Source organism: Peromyscus leucopus, chromosome 22 (genome assembly GCF_004664715.2).
Source record: "Peromyscus leucopus breed LL Stock chromosome 22, UCI_PerLeu_2.1, whole genome shotgun sequence".
In the NCBI taxonomy this organism is placed as follows: domain Eukaryota; kingdom Metazoa; phylum Chordata; class Mammalia; order Rodentia; family Cricetidae; genus Peromyscus; species Peromyscus leucopus.
In genome coordinates, this window is record NC_051081.1 from 1,927,784 (window position 1) to 1,946,938 (window position 19,155).

At 70.3% G+C, this 19,155-nt stretch overlaps 1 protein-coding gene across 1 annotated transcript in view; it reads right to left on the bottom strand.

Annotated features, from left to right (window-relative positions):
• The window catches only part of Nfic (nuclear factor I C), a 31,456-nt gene extending 12,640 nt beyond the window's left edge, over positions 1 to 18,816 (bottom strand). The window contains 3 exon segments of the mRNA XM_037198225.1: positions 1,209 to 1,280; positions 10,783 to 11,314; positions 18,711 to 18,816. Of these exon segments, the coding sequence (XP_037054120.1) occupies positions 1,209 to 1,280; positions 10,783 to 11,314; positions 18,711 to 18,740 (634 nt within the window). The 5' untranslated portion in view covers positions 18,741 to 18,816.
• Positions 18,817 to 19,155: the final 339 nt, after the last annotated feature.

Sequence of the window (19,155 nt, forward strand, 5' to 3'; positions counted from 1 at the left end):
CTGCGTGTTCTGCCTCGTGGTGTCCAGTTGTTTCTGCGAACTGTGGTACTCCCTAACGGCTGTGTGCATGTGTCCGCTCTGTTGTTCCGCCGGGTCCGGTTCCACATCCAGGTCTCTGTGTCTGTCGCATCTGCGCGGCGGGGACCGGGGTCGGCGGCGGCTCAACCTGCGGTACTATCAGCAGATGGAGTAACTAATGCAGCAGAGTAGTATCGCCGCAGAGGAGTACTATGCAGCAGAGGAGTAACTATTCAGCAGAGGAGTACTATGCAGCAGAGAGTACTATGCAGCAGAGGAAGTACTATGCAGCTGAGAACGGAGCGGGCGGTGGGGGCGGAGCCGCGCGTGGGCGGAGACTGGGTAGGAGAAGGACCGGGAGAACTGCACCGGGCTTCCTGCGGTGGGGCGAGCGCAGGCTAGACCCAAGCACAGCAGGCAGGACTGCCGGCGGGCACTGCAGAGGCCGGGGCCGGGACACCCGGGGGGACCCGAGGGCAGCGGGGAGGGGGAGGGCGGACGTAGCCCCGGCCCCCGGTTTCCTGTTTGTGCAGCGGCCACCCGGACAAGGGTCCGGAGGCAGGGGAGTCCCGAGGACTGGGATCCTCCCCGGGGACCCGAGGTCACGGCCAGGGTCACGGCCAGGGTCACAACCCTCCTGGCACAGCGCGGCTGCTGGCTCAGGCCGGTGCCGCACCGGAAGCGGCCGCTACAGGCGCTTCTCTGCCCGCCCCCCACAGTGCTGCCCAGTGAGGGGCGGGGACACAGCACCGTGCCCGCCCCCAAGGCGGGGCTCCACCCCGACCACGCCCCCAGCCCCTCACTGGGGATTCTAGGCGGGGCTCCACCCTGACCACGCCCCAGCCCCTCACTGGGGATTCTAGGCGGGGCTCCACCCTGACCACGCCCCAGCCCTCACTGGGATTCTGGGCGGGGCTCCACCTGACCACGCCCCCAGCCCCTCACTGGGGATTCTGGGCGGGGCTCCACCCTGACCACGCCCCCAGCCCCTCACTGGGGATTCTGGGCGGGGCTCCACCCTGACCACGCCCCAGACCCTCACTGGGGATTCTGGGCGGGGCTCCACCCTGACCACGCCCCCAACCCTCCCAGGGGTTTCTAGCTTTGCAGGCTGCTCCGAGTTACTCATTACTTAGCTCAGGCTACCCTGGAAGCCGTAATCCTCCTGCCTCAGCTGCCCACGGACTCACCCAGCGTGATGGGCTTGCTGTCCTCCTGGTCGGAGCCCACGCCTGTCCTGGGGCTGCTGCTCTGCTCCGCGTCTGCCAAGACAAGGGGGAGGTCGGGGGTTCAGATCCCGGCGCTGCCACCCCTGCTGCGTGGCCTCTGGGTGTCGCTGCCTGCCGCGGGCCGGTGGGGAAACTGAGGCCGGGCGGTGTGGGGCCGCCAGAGTCGCGCTGGCCCCCGCTGCTCCGGCTCCTCCCCTGCTGCCCCTCCCTGCAGACGGGGGCGGCGCCAGTGCTGAGGTCGGCGGACAGCGGAGGTGGGGGGCGGGGCACGGAGGGCTCCACGTCGCTGAGGTAAGCCTCAGTTTCCCGTGGGGGGCACTAGTGCACCGCCGGCTGAAGGCCTCTGGCGCATGGGCACTGCTCCCAGGACGCTGACTCTGAGTCCCAGGGTCATCGCAGTGGGGGACAGAGGTCGGGGGGGGGAGGTCAGGGGTCATCCCTGTGACGGCGCCTCCACCTGCAGCGCCCCTTTTACAGTTTCGGAGAGAGTCACAGGGCGTGCACGCTAGGGAAGGGCTCCTGACCACGCCCCCGGCCCTCTGTGGGAGGCGGGGCTCCTTCTGACCACGCCCCCGGCCCTCTGTGGGAGGCAGGGCTCCTTCTGACCACGCCCAAGCCCTCAGAGGGAGGCGGGGTTCCTCCTGACCACGCCCCCAGCCCCTCACTGGGGATTCTGGGCGGGGCTCCACCCTGACCACGCCCCCAGCCCTCCCAGGGGGCGGGGATCCACCCTGACCACGCCCCCAGCCCTCAGCGGGAGGCAGGGCTTCTCCTGACCACGCCCCAGCCCTCCCAGGGGCGGGGATCCACCCTGACCACGCCCCCAGCCCCTCACTGGGGATTCTAGGCGGGGCTCCACCCCGACCACGCCCCCATCAGCTGCCCTGTGCGCAGACGTCAGTACCCCCCAGCCCCCAGCTTGCAGAGCGAGGGCGCTGTCGCAGTCTTGTCCCCCCCTGCAGCGTCACGGCCTTCACCCCTGAGGCAGGGCGGGAGGACACAGGAGACCTGGCATGGTTTCCCTGTGGTCCGGGGGATGGAGCAGGGGCGTGGCCGGCAGGGACGGCCTCGGGATGCACAGCTGTGACTCAACTGTCCCTTCTGACGGTCTCTGGGGTGGTCACGTGACCGCGCCCCTCTCTCCTGCACAGGTCCCGGGACTCGGACCAGCATTCACGGGGAGTACAATGCAGCCGCGAACAGGAGTGAGGCTGCGGCCCTGCTCGGCCTGGCCGTGCAGACTCAGAGCAGCGCGTGGGTGACGGACACGCGTTTGTGTCCTCTGCGCGAGGTTTGCGGGGTCAGGAGCTGGCGTGCCCCGGTGCAGGCCCCGGCCGTGCGAGCAGCCGCACCCCGCCCCGGCCTTTGCCGGCGTCCGCCCCCGTCTCCCCTTACCCAGGATGCCATGGGCAGGCTGCGGAGCCCGGAGACCCCCGGCCTCCCCCACATCCGGGTCCCTTCTAACGTGCTCTGTCCGCGAGCCTCGTTCTGCACATATCTGACGCCTGCTGTGTACGCGCAGGCCCTGCGGCCTGGGCCTGGGGGGCCGTGGGCCGGGACACCACCGGCTGGGGAACGCGAACCTGCGAACCTCCGGCCGGGGCCGGGACACCGGGGACGCGAACCTCCGGCCGCCCCGCCACACAGGCAGACGCGGCCCGGGGACGGAGCCGCCCCGCCCCCGCCCGGCCCTCCCCTGCAGCCGGCCTGGGCCGCGCCCCGCCGCGTCTCCCGCCCGGGCCGCCCAGGCCGGTGGCAGCGCCCGGGACCCTGCGTGGGCCGAGGCACGTGGTGGTGACATCACCCACCGGCGGCCATTTCCTCCGCTTCCAGATGCTCCTGTGGCCGGGCGGCCATTTTGTGGCAGGAGGGCATCTGGCGGAGGCCGGTCCGAGCCGGTCGTCCCCACTGGGGGGGGTTCAGGGCACGGTGGCCTCGGCAGCCTCCGGGCTGAGCTGCAGGCGCCGGGCGGGGGCGGGGCCGGGCCACGTGGGGGAGGAGCTGGGGCGGGGCCAAGACCATATGGGACGGGACAGGGGCCAGGTAGGGCGGGGTCACGTGGGGGCGGAGCCGGGGAGGGGGCGGGGCCAGGACTATGCGGGGCGGGGTCATGTGGGGGCGTGGCCGGTGGCCATGGCCCACAGCACCGGCCCGCCAGTGCCCACACCGCGGCGCTGTCGCGGCGGCTCCCGGGGGGCTGGGGTTAACACAACAGACGACCGGGTCAGATGGCACCGGGGGAGGAGCCGAAAATAACCGCGTGTACACTCGGCGGGGTGCCGGCCTCCCCGCCGCCCTCCCGGTCGGGCCATCTGGCTGCACGGGCCGGGGTCACCGCGGGGGACGCTGGGGTCCCAGGTCGGCGGCCCCCGTCTGGGTCGCCGCTTCCCGCGCACGCGTGTCCCCCTCCCGGCCAGACACTCCTCTGCGGGGAGCGCAGTGGGCGACGGCAGCGCCGTGTGGGTGGACACCGCAGGATGGGGGAGCCCGGGGAAGCTGGGCAACCGGGCTGGAGTGACAGGAGGGAAGTGGGCGGGGACGGACAAGCCCCGCCCACCCTGGCCTCCAGCGCCAGCCTGAGAGCTTAGAGCACCTGGGGGCTGGATGGACGGCTGGGAGCTCGCTAAGCCACGCCCCCAGCCCCTCACCGGGGATTCTAGGCGGGGCTCACCCTGACCACGCCCCCAGTCCCTCACTGGATTCTGGGCGGGTCTCCACCCTGACCACGCCCCCAGCCCCTCACTGACGGGCGGACGCGGCCCCTTTAAGCCCCTCCCCCGGCGCCGCCTTATGTAACGGGGCCGCTGTCCTTGCATAACCCGGTTACATAAGGGGCGGGCGGCGGCATCCGGCGGGGACCGGTCTGGGCGTCTGCGCCGCGGGGGAGGGGGGAGGGAGGGGGGAGCGGACGCCGGGGTGCCCCCTCGGCCCCGTGACCCCCCCGGACCCCGTTACCCCCCGTCGGCCCCTCCCCGGACAGTGCCCATCCCGGTACCGAGCCCCGAGCCAGGGAGGGCGCGCGCGCACCCGGGCTGCACAGCGCCTTGACTCCCCCCTCCGGGGCCGCGTATGCAGCAGGCGCTCAGTCGGCGGCCTCCGGCCCCGCTCTGCGCCCCTCCAGTCCCCGTCGGGAAACTGAGGCCGGCCGTGAAGCCGAAGCAGCGGCGTCCTGCCGCCGCCCCCGCCGCCGCCCCCCCGTGTCCCCCCCCCGCCGCCCCCCCTCCGCCGTGTCCCCCCCCCGCCGTGTCCCCCCCACCCCGCCGTGTCCCCCCACCCCGCCGTGTCCCCCCACCCCGCCGTGTCCCCCCCGCCGTGCCCCCCCACCCCGCGTGTCCCCCCCCCGCCTGTCCCCCACCCCGCCGTGTCCCCCCCCCGCCGTGTCCCCCCCCCCCCCCCGCCGCCCGCTGCCATCTTGACGCTGCCCTTTAAGGCGCCAGCGGCCGGGGCCTGTCCCCGAGTGACCCCGGCGGGTGTGGCGGAACAAGGGCCATTCACGGTGTGTGTGTGCGTGTGTGTGCGCGCGCGCGCGTGTGTGTGTGTGTGTGTGGTGTGTGCAGGGGGCGGGGCTGGAGAGGGGGCGGGGCGGTACAGAGGGGCGGGGCTGGCGGAGGGGCGGGCGGGCCCTGGCGCAGGCCCGGTGTCACTCACCCCGAGGCCCCACCCCACCTCCGCACCCCCACTGCTGACCCCCAACCCCAACTTCCTCCTGTGTGGCTAAACCCGCTTCCTTCCCACCCGGAAACCAGACCCCAGGGCGTGAGGCGCTTCCGGGAAGTCCCTGGGAGTCCGGGTCTGGGTTCGAATCCCCGCTGCGGGCCGGACCTGCTCAGGACTTCCGGGTGGGCCCGGTGGGAAGATGGGGAGGCGGAAGCGGTGGCTCTAGGGCCTTCCATGCTGGGCCTGTCCGGCGGAAGTGGGACCCCGGGTGGAAGGTTCCAGAAGCGCGCGCCCAGCGCCCTGTCGGGTTCCCACCCCAGGCCGTGTGGGGGGCTGAGGCAGGGGGATGGCCGTGAGTTCCTGGGGCTGGGCCGAGGCGGCGTGAGGAGCATCCTGGGCCGCGTGGCGCCCGCGAGGCTAGCCTGGGCTACACGGGCTCGGGACCCGCAGGGTGGAAGGCGCCGCCCGGAACCCGCACCATCTGGTTCTGATTTCCGGACCCACACAAGGCCTGTCCATCATCCCGGTCCCACCCACGGCGACTTCCGGCCTGGGGGGGGCGATGTCCTGAGCTGCCCCGCGGGACAGGTGTGGGGCCGCGGGGAGCATGCGCGGTGCCAGGGCAGCGACCAGAGAGGCTGCCGGGTTCCCGGGGCTGCACAGCGGGCGGCGTCTCCCCCAGGCCCCGTCCCCCCCGGGCCCCCGTCCCCCCAGGCCCGGGTCTCCCCCAGGCCCCCGTCCCCCCCAGGCCCGAGTCTCCCCCAGCCCCCGTCCCCCCCAGGCCCCCGTCCCCCCAGGCCCCGTCCCCCCCAGGCCCGTCCCCCCAGCCCCGTCCCCCACAGGGCCCGTCCCAACCCAGGCCCCGTCCCCCCCCCGGGCCCCGTCCCGCCCCGTCCCCAGGCCCCGTCCCCCCCAGGTCCCGTCCCCCCAGGCCCCGTCCCCCCCAGGGCCCCGTCCCCCCCAGGCCCCGTCCCCCAGGGCCCCCGTCCCCCCGGCCCGTCCCGGGCCCCCGTCCCCCCAAGGCCCGTTCTCCCCAGCCCCCGTCCCCCCGGGCCCCCGGTCCCCCCCCCAGGCCCCGTCCCCCCCCCCAGAGCCCCGTCCCCCCCGGCCCAGCTCCCCCAGGGCCCCGTCCCCCCCGGCCCTCCCGGGCCCTCCCCAGGTCCCGTCCCCCCAGGCCCGGGCCGTCCCCCCAGTCCCGTCCCCCCATGCAGTCCCGATGTCAGGCCGCGGCTGCCCATCCGCCCCTGCGGCTCACCGGGGTCACCGCTAGGCCGCAGCCTCCCCGAGTCCGGACACGGATGGGAAACTGAGGCCTGGGGATGAACAGCAGGCCCTGGGTCGCCTGGCGTCCTCCTGGGGACTTGGAGGATCCGGAAGGAGGGGATCCAGCCTGGCTACACAGTGGGTCTGGGGTTTGAGTCAGGTTGGCACTGTAGCCCAGGCTGGCCCTGACCTCCAGGACTCACCGTCTCTGCCCTGGGCCAGCGGGGCAGGCGGGAGTTTGTTGACTGATGGGGGGGGGAGTTTCAGTTTCCGTAAGGACCGGGGGTCAACCCTGGCTCTCACCGGGGACACGGGCGACGCCATCTGTGACCCCTGCCCTACGGATGGGGGAGACTGGACTAGTGGGGGCGGGGGCGTGGGTCAGGGTGGAGCCCCGCCAGAATCCCTGGTGAGGGCTGGGGGCGTGGTCAGGGTGGAGCCCCGCCCAGAATCCCTGGTGAGGGGCTGGGGGCGTGGTCAGGGTGGAGCCCCGCCCAGAATCCCTGTGAGGGGCTGGGGGCGTGGTCAGGGTGGAGCCCCGCCTAGAATCCCCAGTGAGGGGCTGGGGGCGTGGTCAGGGTGGAGCTCCGCCTAGAATCCCTGTGAGGGGCTGGGGGCGTGGTCAGGGTGGAGCCCGCCTAGAATCCCTGTGAGGGGCTGGGGGCGTGGGTCGGGATGGAGCCCCGCCCAGAGTCCCCCGCGGGCCGCATGTCCCCCCCACGTCCCCGTCCCCGTGCGGAAGCGCCCGCCGCCCGCCGGCCGCACATGGGCAGCATCTGCGCTGGCAGCTGGGGCCTGGCCCCCTCCCCCGCTGGCCCGGCGCCGCCCGCGCTCGGGTTTCTCGGGCTGCCAGGGCGGGCGGCGGGGCTGGCAGCCGCTCCCTGCCTTCCCAGACTTCCGACAGCGACAGCGGGCCAAGCCCGGGCCTGGCCGCCGCTCCCGCCGCTCCCGAGCCCCCCGCGCCCCCGTCCCCCGACGCCCACCCCTGCCTCTCCCGCCCCTCCACCTCCTGGGCTCCCCCGGTCCCCCACTCCCTGCCCCCCTCCTGCACCCCCAGACTTTCCCCAGCTCCCCACTCCTTCCTTTGAGAGGCCTTGAACTTAGTCGTAGCCGAGGCTAGCCCTGCACTCCAGGGTTCGGGGGGGCCGAGCCCCGGGCCCCTCACTGTTTTAACCGGTTGCGCCCTCACCCCTCCCCGACCCCACACCGCGCTCCCAAGGTCACCCCACGCTGACACCCACTGTTAGGGTCACAGGTCAACCGTCAGCGTCCTGGCGGCCTGGGACCCCTGGGCCGGAGGGGGAGCCGGGCCGGGCTGGGAACCGCGGGTCGGAAGCGCCCAGGCCTGGACAGCGATGCCCCCCCCCCCCCCCGGGTTTGTTTTTCTGTTTTGAGGGATTCCTGGCGACTCCCGGTGCCCGGGCTTCCTGTTTCAGAGGCCGCGGCCGCCTGGGCCACACCGCCAGCTGGCAGCCCGGCCTCCCCGGCGTCCAGGACACAGGTGGCCGCCGGGGTGACCGTGGAAGGGGCAGGCGGGGAGGGGAGGGCAGGGGAGGGCAGGGAGGGGAGGAGGGCAGGCGCTGACACAGCAGGTCGGCCGAGCAGTTCATCAGCGACCGCTGCAAGGAAGGCGCAGCCAGGGCCACGGCCACAGTCACAGTCACGGCCACAGTCACAGTCACGGTCACAGTCACAGTCACGGTCACAGTCACAGTCACAGCCTCAGTCACGGTCACAGCACAGCCACAGCCACAGCCACAGCCAGTCACAGTCACAGTCACGGCACAGGTCACAGTCACGTCACAGTCACAGCCACAGCCACAGTCACAGTCACAGTCACAGCCACGGTCACGGTCACGGTCACGGTCACGGTCACGGTCACAGTCACAGCCACAGTCACAGTCACAGTCACAGCCACAGTCACAGTCACAGTCACGGTCACAGTCACGGCACAGTCACAGCCACAGTCACAGCCACAGTCACAGTCACAGCCACAGTCACGTCACGGTCACAGTCACAGTCACAGCCACAGTCCACAGTCACGTCACAGCCACAGTCACAGTCACAGCCACAGTCACAGCCACAGTCACAGCCACAGTCACGGTCACAGCCACAGTCACGGTCACGGTCACAGTCACAGTCACAGTCACAGCCACAGTCACAGTCACAGTCACGGTCACAGTCACGGCCACAGTCACGGCCACAGTCACAGCCACAGTCCACAGTCACGTCACAGTCACAGCCACGGCCACGGTCACAGTCACGGCCACAGTCACAGTCACGGCCACAGTCACGGTCACAGTCACGGCCACAGTCACAGCCACGGTCACAGTCACGGCCACAGTCACAGTCACGGTCACAGCCACAGTCACGGCCACAGTCACGGTCACGGCCACACCACAGCCCCTGACCACTGTCCCACGCAGCTGCGGGCTGGGGGGAGGCGGCGGGGCCCAGGCAGAGGCTGAGGTCACCTCCGGCCAGACTCAAGGTCAGGGCTGGGAGAGGCCTGCCTGGCTCCGCTCTGTGTGACATTGGTGCCCACCAACTGATGGGGGGAAACTGAGGCACGGGGCCCAGGTGGATCCAGGAGTGGGCCACCGGCCCCAGGCTGTCCCCCTGCCATGCAGATGGGTTATCTCAGGCAACCCACGTGGGTGCCCGGGGCACCCCCACCCGCACACTGTAGCTTCCGGGACCCTGATGATGGGCAGATGACGTGTGTGGCTGCCACAGCTGAGTCAAGGCAGAGCGTGGGCCTCTGTTCACCTCACGGCCATCCCCCTGCCTCAGCCGCGGGTCCTACCGGACCACACCCCACGGCCTTGCCTCCCGGGACTCCTACTTGGCCCCGCCCACACGAAAGGCCCTCCCACTCAGCGGCAGCCCAAAGTGGACGGGGTCGTGGCTGTCCCCGCCCACAAGCGAGGCCCATTCCTGGCCCGAGTCCCTCCAGCTCCATAGCAGACCAGCGCGAGGGCCCCGCCCACAGACTGGCCCGCCCGCCCACAGCCCGGCCCGCCCCACAGCCCGCGCCCCGCCCACAGCCTGGCCCGCCCTGCCCCACAGCCTGGCCCCGCCCACAACCAGCCACCACCCACAGCCTGGCCCCGCCCACAGCCGGCCCCGCCCACAGCCTGGCCCCGCCCCGCCCACAAGCCCGGCCCGCCCACAGCCCAGCCCAGCCTGCCCGCCCCGCCCACAGCCTGCCCCGCCCCGCCCACAACCCGGCCCCGCCCACAGCCCGGCCCCGCCCACAGCCTGGCCCGCCCTGCCCACAACCCGCCCTGCCCACAGCCTGGCCCGCCCTGCCCACGCCCCAGCTCAGGTCCGCAGACCCCAGGGTCACTGCCCCACACTCCTGGGTGGGCAGGGGTGCCTCAGGGCCTGGCAGGTGGAGGCTCCTCTCCTGGTGGCGGCTCCTTCGTGGCGCATGGCCACCTCTCCCAGGCTGAGCTCCAGGGCGGGACAGGTAATGAGTTCTCACCCGTTATCCGTACACAGTGGTGCTGGTGCTTGCATACGACCACGGCCCCGCCCCACGGCGACCGGGCCCCGCCCCACGGGCTGACGGGACCGGGGCCCTGCCCCGGCAGCCCCGAGGCCTTGCCCCCGTCACGGCCACACCTGGACCACGACCCTGGGTCAGCTCGTCCCTAACACGGCCTGCCTGTGACTGACCCTGAACTGGATCGTGACCTCGGCCGCACCGTGGCCCAGCTCCAACTGCGACCACGGCCATGACAATGTCCTGACGTGACCCGGCCCCACCATGCCCCACTCGTGACTGCGATCCGTGTCCCTGACAACGAATGGTCTGTGTCTGACCACGGCCCTGACCACAACCCTGACCACGACCTGACCACGTCCTGACCATGTCCCCACCCCTGACCACGTCCCTGACCATGTCCCCACCCCTGACCATGTCCCCACCCCTGACCATGCCCCACCCTGACCACGTCCCCACCCCTGCCAGACCCTGACCACGTCCCCACCCCTGACCACGTCCCACCCCTGACCACGGCCCTGACCACGTCCCCACCCCTGACCATGTCCCCACCCCTGACCATCCCACCCTGACCACGTCCCCACCCCTGACCACGTCCCCACCCCTGACCATGTCCCCACCCCTGACCAACCCTGACCATGTCCCCACCCCTGACCATGTCCCCACCCTGACCATGACCCTGACCATGTCCCCACCCCTGACCATGACCCTGACCATGTCCCCACCTGACCACGTCCCCCCCTACCACGTCCCCACCCCTGACTCCCCCCCCTGACCACGTCCCCACCCCTGACCATGTCCCCACCCCTGACCACGTCCCCACCCCTGACCACGTCCCCACCCCTGACCACGTCCCACCCCTGACCATTCCCCACCCCTGACCACGGCCAAGGTCCCACTCCTGACCATGCTCCCACCCCTGACCATCGCGGTGGCCCAGCTCCCTTGGCCCTGACCACACCCCCACCGTGACACGCCTGGCCACGCTCCCTGGCCACACGCCGCCCTAGCCATTCCCGGTCTGTGACCGGCCACGCCCCGTCTCACGGTCACGCCCCGGCCCAAGGCTCCCACCCCACCCCAGCCGCGCGCGTGCCCCACACTCACCATGCTCACGCACGAAGTATGCCAGGTAGAGGTCCAGCTCCTTGACGGCCACGCCGATGTGGTGCGGCTGCACGCAGAGCACGGGGTGCGCGCACGCGGCCGCCTTCACCAGGCGCTCGCCGTCCGTGCTCTCCAGCGGGATGCCCTTGAACAGGATGACCATGACCAGGTCCAGGCGCCACACCTTGTCGGCCTGGCGCAGGCAGTCGATGCGCCGCATCTTGCCCTTCTGGTCCGGGTTGGACAGCACGCAGCCCGGCGCCTTCTTGCCGGTCACGGCCAGCACGAAGTCTTCGCGGCACTCGGGCCGGATGTCCTTGCGCAGCTTGGCCAGCAGCCGCGACGCCCACTTCTGCTTCACCTCGGCCTTCTCGCCCAGCAGCTCGTCCTTCACCGCGCGCTCCTCGTCCTTGGACATGCGCTTCTCGTGCTTCTTGAAGTACTTGCGCTTCCGCGCCTGCAGGTTGAACCAGGTGTAGGCGAAGGCGCGCACGTGCGGCAGCAGCGCCTCGATGAACGGGTGGAACTCATCCTGCGGAGAGGCAGGGAAACTGAGGACGGGGCCCGGGGCCCAGGCTGTCCCACCACAGAGGTTGAGGGAGGGTCAGAGGTGAGGCCCTAGACAGGCCAGCAGGGTTCCCAGGAGAGGACAGAGCGAGCTGGGGATACGGGGGACACCCACGACCCCGATGGGAAGACCAAGGTTCTGGGAAGGGGCCGCCCCGAGCCGAGGCCAGCGCCACGACGCCACTTGGCCCAGGGAAAGCGACAGCGCCGCTGACTTACGATCAAGCTTTATTGGCACAAGGCAGCCGCCTCCTGAGGTCCCCAACCGCCAGCCACGGGGGTCCCCAGCCACAGGGTCCCCAGCTAAAGGGGTCCCCAGCCACAGGGTCCCCAGCCACGGGGGTCCCCAGCCACAGGGTCCCCAGCTAAAGGGGTCCCCAGCCACAGGGTCCCCAGCCACGGGGGTCCCCAGCCACGGTGTCCCCAGCCACAGGGTCCCCAGCCACGGGGTCCCCAGCCACGGGGGTCCCAGCCACAGGGGTCCCCAGCCACAGGGTCCCCAGCCACAGGGTCCCCAGCCACGGGGTCCCCAGCCTCGGGGGTCCCCAGCCTCGGGGGTCCCCAGCCTCGGGGGTCCGCAGCCGCGTAGGGCAGGACCAAGCAAATACCGGCGCTCAAACCGTGCAGGAGCCTTAGGCCTGGGCTTTCCCATGGGGACAACCCGGGTGGGCACCCGCCCTGGCACCGTGGGTCCTGGAGCTCCCGGTGTCTGCCAGGGGAAACTGAGTCCTGAGAACGTCGGGGCCGGATCCTCAGCCTCAGAGTGCAAGGGGTTTGAGGGGGAAATAAAATCCTGCCTCCCTCTCCCTGCTGGCGGGGGGGACAACATCTGGGACTGGAGCCACACACCCCCTACGCGGAGGGTGGCCGCTGGGGAGAGAGGGCGCACCCCCAGACTCCACCTCCTGTGGCATGAGGGGGAAACTGAGGCTGAGACCTCGCCAAGGTCCCCACGGAGCCTCAAGGAGACAGGCCCCAGGTCGCAGGCCTTGGACGAGGGTTCTGAGTCGGGGGTCCTCTCCGGACCCCCCAGCTCACCGAGCAGCCCCCCTCCTGCACCCGCCCCACACCCCAGAGCCAGGACACCAAATGCCACCGATTACCAAACCTCTGAAAATAGCCGGTGAGCCGGAGGAGGCCGGGCCGGGCCACCCCGTCCCCCAGGCCAATGTCCTCTGAGCCGTGAGTCACTGGAACAGCTGTGGCCTGGACCTGGGGGGGGGGTGCTGCCCTTCCCCCACCATGGCTGCTGAGGCTGGGGAGGAGAGGGGAGCCTGGGCTAGCCCCAGGGAGCAGGGGCGGGGGCAGGGGCGGGGCAGGAGCGGGGCTCCTCCTGGGTCAGGACGCGTGGGACCGGCAGGAACCAGGTCCCCCAGCCTCAGCGGGGCTGGGCAGCCGGGTGGGAGGTCCCCGGCCCCAGGATGGGTCCGTGGGTGCGGGAACCACGTGGGGGAGGCTGCGACCCCGGGCCGGTGTCTAACCTCACCCCGAGCGCCGCGGCCTGCTGACCCCATCCGTCCCTCGGGGAGGCCATGGCGGGCGTCCACGTCACAGTCCCTCGTGGCCCCGGCCGGCCCACACGGTAGGAAGGTAAACAGCAGGTGACCGGGTCACAGACCTGCTGGCCATGTCCTCTCTGGCCAGGCCCGCTCTGTCCCCCAGGGCCAGCCACAGCCGGGACATTGGCCCAAGGGCCCGGCGAAGGGGGAGCCAGGACCGGCGTGGGGCTGGGAACCCCGCTGAACTCCTACACGGCCCGATGCCCTGTCCTCAGCGCCCCTCCGTCCCTCAGGCCTGGACCACGTGGCCCAGAGAGGACACAGACAGCGACCTCACCCCGGGGGTCTGGTAACCAGGCCTCCCCGGGACTGGGCACCGACACCGGGCTTGCCCGGCCGCTCCTCGCGGCTCCTGCGCTCCGACTCTGGGCGCAGTCCTGAGACCCGCCACGTCTCCCCCAAACTCCTAGGCGCCCCTCAAAGCCCCAACTCCATCCTTTCCCACACGGCTGGGGAGGGGCAGAGGGCCTTGGACCTTTCTGGAATCCTCACCACTGCCTGGGGTGGGGACGGCGGCCCCGCCACGCTCAGCCGGGCGCCCACGCTCAGCCGGGGTCAGCCGGGTGCCCACGCTCAGCCGGGTGCACGCTCAGCCGGTCCCGCGCTCAGCGGGTGCCACGCTCAGCCGGTGCCCACGCTCAGCCGGTGCCCAGCCGGGTGCACGCTCAGCCGGTGCCCGCGCTCAGCCGGGTGCCCACGCTCAGCCGGGGTCAGCCGGGTGTCCACGCTCAGCCGGGTGCCCACGCTCCGGGTGCCCACGCTCAGCCGGTGCCCACGCTCAGCCGGGTGCCCACGCTCCGGGTGCCCACGCTCAGCCGGGTGCCCCGCTCAGCCGGGTGTCCACGCTCAGCCGGGTGCCCACGCTCAGCCGGTGCCCACGCTCAGCCGGTGCCCACGCTCAGCCGGTGCCCACGCTCAGCCGGGTGCCCACGCTCAGCCGGTGCCCACGCTCAGCCGGGTGCCCACGCTCAGCCGGTGCCCACGCTCAGCCGGGTGCCCGTGGCGCTCAGCCGGGTGCTCACGCTCAGCCGGGTGCCCACGCTCAGCCGGTGCCCACGCTCAGCCGGTGCCCGTGGCGAGTCACTCGGGGGCTCATTCACTGCACTTCTTCCCGCCAGCGGGGCCGGCGGCCTTGGCCAGTGCGAAGGTCCTGGGGTCAGGAAGAGGGAGGGGGGACAGGCGGGAGGGGTACCCCGCCCCCCACTCACCCAGCTCCCGTGCATCCTCTCTACGCAGTCTGAGGTCATGAATACGCTTTTTTTTTTTTTGAGACAGGGTCACAAAGTCATAATCCCCCTGCCTCAGACTCCTGAGGACCAGAGTCACAGGCGCGTCCCACCACGCCTGGTGCAGTGAATGAGATGAGCGCCTGACTGACTCGCCACAGCACCTGTCTTCTTCCAGCTCACCCCACGCATGCACCCCGACTTCCCACAGCCCGGCAGCCGCCAGGGGCTGGGCAGAGTTAGGATTGGAGTGTGTGTGTGCATGTACGTGTGTGTCGGGTGTGTGTGCGCGTGTGTCAGGTGTGTGCATGTGTGTGCGTGTGTCAGTGTGTGTGTGTGTGTCTGGTGTGTGTGTGTGTCAGTGTGTGTGTGTCGGGTGTGTGTGCATGTGTCGGGTGTGTGTCTGTGTGTGTGCGCGTGTGTCGGGTGTGTGTGCATCCGTGTGTCTGGTGTGTGTGTGTGTTTCAGGTGTGTGTGTGCATGCACTTGTGTCAGGTGTGTGCATGCGTGTGTCTGGTGTGTGTGTCAGGTGTGCGTGTGTCGGGTGTGTCGGGTGTGTGTGTGTCGGGTGTGTGGCCACCGTGACAAGGGCCAGGAGCCACCAGAGCCCAGGCTGGGGACAGGTGTCCCTGGGGAGCGGAGGACGAGGAGACGCCCGTGAGTAACCTCTGACCTCAGTGCCCCCTGCTGTTGGGGGGGGTCACAGCTGTCCTCCATCAGCGCCTGCTGTATACCCAGCTCTGCACCGCGCCTGCTGTATACCCAGCTCTGCACCGCGCCTGCTGTATACCCAGTCCTGCACCGCGCCTGCTGTATACCCAGCTCTGGACCGCGCCTGCTGTATACCCAGCTCTGCACTGCGCCTGCTGTATACCCAGCTCTGCACCCTGCCTGCTGTACACCCAGCTCTGCACTGCGCCTGCTGTATACCCAGCTCTGCACCCTGCCTGCTGTACACCCAGCTCTGCACCGCCTGCTGTATACCCAGCTCTGCACCGCGCCTGCTGTATACCCAGCTCTGCACCGCGCCTGCTGTATACCCAGCTCTGCACCGCCTGCTGTACACCCAGCTCTGCACCGCCTGCTGTACACCCAGCTCTGCACTGCGCCTGCTGTATACCCGGCTCAGACCGTGGGTATGGCCGTCTGCGGGCTGCAGGACCCCATCCGTGATCCTGTTCCATGTGAGGTGACTCGCCAACAGCCTGAACGTGTGCAGAATACCTACTGTGCGCCACTACCTGTGCCTGAGAGCATTTATTGAGCTCCTACTGTGTGCCACACCCTCTATACAGCACATAAGAAAGACCCGCCAAGCTTGGGGGTGGGTCCCTGGGGTTCCGGGCTGGCGTGAGGGGCTCGGGTGGCCGCACACCCCTGGACGGGGAGGGGTGAGGCAGGGGCCGGTGGCGGGGGTGCCCTGCGCTGGGGAGGGGGCTGCACGGGTCCTGCGGGAGGGGACAGGAAGGAGCGGGAGGCTCCTGTGTCTGGCGCAGGGCGGCAGGAAGAGCCGGAGAGGGAGCAGCGGCTGCGGCGGGAGAGGCCAGAACGCTGACTCGCCAGAATCCAGCGCCCTGATTTACAGGCCTCGGCCAGGCGGAGGCACCTTCTCCGCAGCGAGGTGGGGGCGGAGGGGACGGGGACGGGGACGGGGACAGAGGGGACGGGGCCGGGGCTGTCGCTGAGTCCCCTGGGGGACACACCGGGGACCGAGCCCATGCTGGGCCGCCCTGGGCCAGTTCGCACCCTCTCTGATCCCCCCCACGCCCCTCTGGAAAGAAACCCTCAATGTCAGGTGCTGCCTCAGTTTCCCCACTGCTGGGGTGGCAGCAGAGAGAGGCGAGGCCACGAGGAGGAATGAATGGAGGAGGGAGGTGGCGTCAGCCCAGGCCCAGGGAATCCTCAACCTCAGCCAGCAGGGATTTGGCCCCAAACCCGGAATAACTAACGTGGGGCGGGAGGGCGGGAAGGAGGGAGGGAGGAAGGGAGGGGGAGGGGGAGGCCGCCTCGGCCCGGGATTCATGGAAGTAACGGCTGCTTCCTCCGGAGAGAAAAGTGAAAAGGGGCCTGAGTCACCGCCCAGCCGGACGGACGGACGGACGGACGGACGGGACGGGGACCCACGCGGCTCCCAGAATCCTCCCGGGCACCTGGTGGCCCTGGCACCAGAACTGACATTGGGCCAACCCCGCCCCGGGCCAGGATCCCGGCAGGATCCGGTCGGATCAGCAAAGGAGTTATTTCAGACTGAACCCTGGCAGTAAAATGAGCCGAGCGAGGGCCGGGCGGAGGGACAGACAGACAGACAGAGGGACTCGGGGACAGACAGACAGAGGGACTCGGGGACAGACAGACAGACAGAGGGACTCGGGGACAGGCAGACAGACAGAGGGACTCGGGGACAGGCAGACAGACAGAGGACTCGGGGACAGACAGACAGACAGAGGGACTCGGGGACAGACAGACAGAGGGACTCGGGGACAGACAGACAGAGGGACTCGGGGACAGACAGAGGGACTCGGGGACAGACAGACAGAGGAACTCGGGGACAGACAGACAGACAGATAGACTCAGGGACAGACAGACAGACAGATAGACTCAGGGACAGACAGACAGAGGGACTCGGGGACAGACAGACAGACAGAGGGACTCGGGGACAGACAGACAGACAGAGGGACTCGGGGACAGACAGACAGACAGAGGGACTCGGGGACAGGCAGACACCGTGAACGGGGTCAGGCCAGGAGACAGGGAGGCCGGGGTCCTCCGAGCCCCACAGCTGGGACGCCCACCCAGCGGGGGCTTGGGTAGCGTGGGAGACCACAGTGGGGGTCCCAGGACCCCTGGGGCAGGCGGGTGGCGAGTGCAGGGTGTAGGGGCGCGGGGGACCCCGGCTCTAAGCAGCTTGGGGTCCCTCCATCTTGCTCTGGCTCTGCCCCTTTCTCTCTGGCCTGCTGCCCTGGGCTCCCCCCCTCCACCCCTGCCCGACCCCACCCTCCTATGGTGCCACAACAGCAAGTCCCCTGGGCCGGAGCCAGCCCTGGGGTGCCCCCACCCCAGCTCCCAGCAGCGACCTGGAGGCAGGCTGGACTCCAGCAGGCCCGGCCGGGGAATTCCACGTGCCCAGGCCGCCTTCCAGCTGGCCACGTCTGCCCCAGGCCTCTCAGCCACCGAGCCCAGCCGTCAACACAGAGACTTCAGAGTCTGCCCGGGGCCACACAGCAGCCCCATCCCAACTGGTGGTCCAGCTCTGGGGTGTGGGGGCGCCCCCTCCCTAAACCTGGCTGGAAATAGAAACCGTGACCTGCGGAGGGGCCAGGCATTTCTCCAAGGTCACCAGGGAACCCTGGGTAGGGCAGGGGTTCCCTCGGTGCACGGGCCTCCCTTGGGGGAGAACAGGGGACCCCCAGGAGCCTGTCCCCGAGCCGGTCCACCTGGGCCTTCCGGGCGGAAACTACTCAGCCCCCAACAAACTTCTCAGGACGTCTGACAATCGCAACCCTCCAGCATCACACTTAGCAGTTTGGAGACCACTATGTCTCGCTCCCTCTCCCGGGGAAACTGAGGCCAGAGTCACACAGCCAAGAATCAGAAGAGGGCAGTGGAGAGGCCCGGGATCCCGGGGGGAACAAAGGCAGTTGGGGGGTCCCCGGGCAGGATGGCGGTGCCCCCTCCCCACATCCCCTCAGATGCTGGAACCCGGTCAGAGGGGCGCAGCAGGGCAGGTGCTGGCCTGGCCCCTGCAGCCCGCAGTGTCGGCCAGTCCCCTGCCTCCTCCTCCTCCTCCTCCTCCTCCTCCTCCTCCTCCTCCTCCTCCTCCTCCAACCCCGGCCTCTGCTCCTCCCGCCAGCCGCCTGGCAGCGCCTGCTCGGCTCAATAATTCAAGAATCAATGCGGAGCTGGGGGGGAGCTGAGCCAGGGAAGGGGGGGGGACCCGCGACGGACACGGGCAAGGCCGCCCCTCCCCCCCGCGCGCCAACTTCGTGTGCCCCTCCCCCCCGCGCACACGTGGGCCTGAAATGGAGGGGGGCACGGCCGGTTGGGGGGGGCACCTGGGAAACTGGGGACCCGTGAACAACAGCCGGGGGGTCCCGTCCCCCACAGCCAGGGAGACCCGCGGTGCCGCAGGGAACCCCGAGATCTGTCCCACGGGTGGGTGGGGGGCTTCCTGCCGACACCCACCCACTTTCTCCATCTGGAGAGGACCCCAGGCTTCCTGGGGGCAAAGGGTGAGGGCGGTGGGGAGGACACCAGCTCCCCCCACGCATCCAGCCAGGAGGGAAGGGATGGGAGCGTCCCGAGAACAGTTAGCCAATTCAAATCAAAAGTGGGGGTCCAGAACACGGGGTTCCAAGTGCGCAGCCAAGCTAAACCGGGAGGGATCCCCTATCTCAGGAGCTGCCCGCTCCGCAGGTCCATGCCAGGAACACCCTGGCCTGGAAGGGGGTGGGTAAGGAGGACGCGCGCCTTTTTTATTTCCCACCCCCGCTGCGGAGGGGAGGTTCCAATCGGCAAAATTGCGGTTCCAGGTGGAGTCGGGGTGCGGGCCGGGGCCGGGCGGGCGCGGGGTGCGTACCTGGGTCAGGCAGAGCGGGGAGGAATACATCCCGGGGCGCTGGCACCGGAGGCGCAGAGGCCGAGCGGCCGCCGAACTTACTGAGTCATTTTTGCAGCGGCTCCTCCCGCTCCTCCCTCCGCCGTCCTCCCCGCCCCGCGCCGCCTCCCGCCCGCCCCGCTCCCTCCCCGCCGCCCGCATCCAACTTTCAAAGAAATCGCAGACAGCAAACAAACAAACAAACTGCGGCCCGCGGACCCCCGGGGCCCTCCCCCGGAATCTGTCCGTCTGCGCTCAGGTTCGAGGGACGCAGCAATCGGGTCCAGGGCAGATGGGGCTGAATCCCAGCTGCCCCCGCACCCCACCTGTGCCCCGGATGCCCCCCGCACCCCGCCTGTGCCCGGACGCCCCCCAGCTGTGCCCCCGGCTCCCTCGTACCCCATCCATTCTCTACACCCCACCTGAA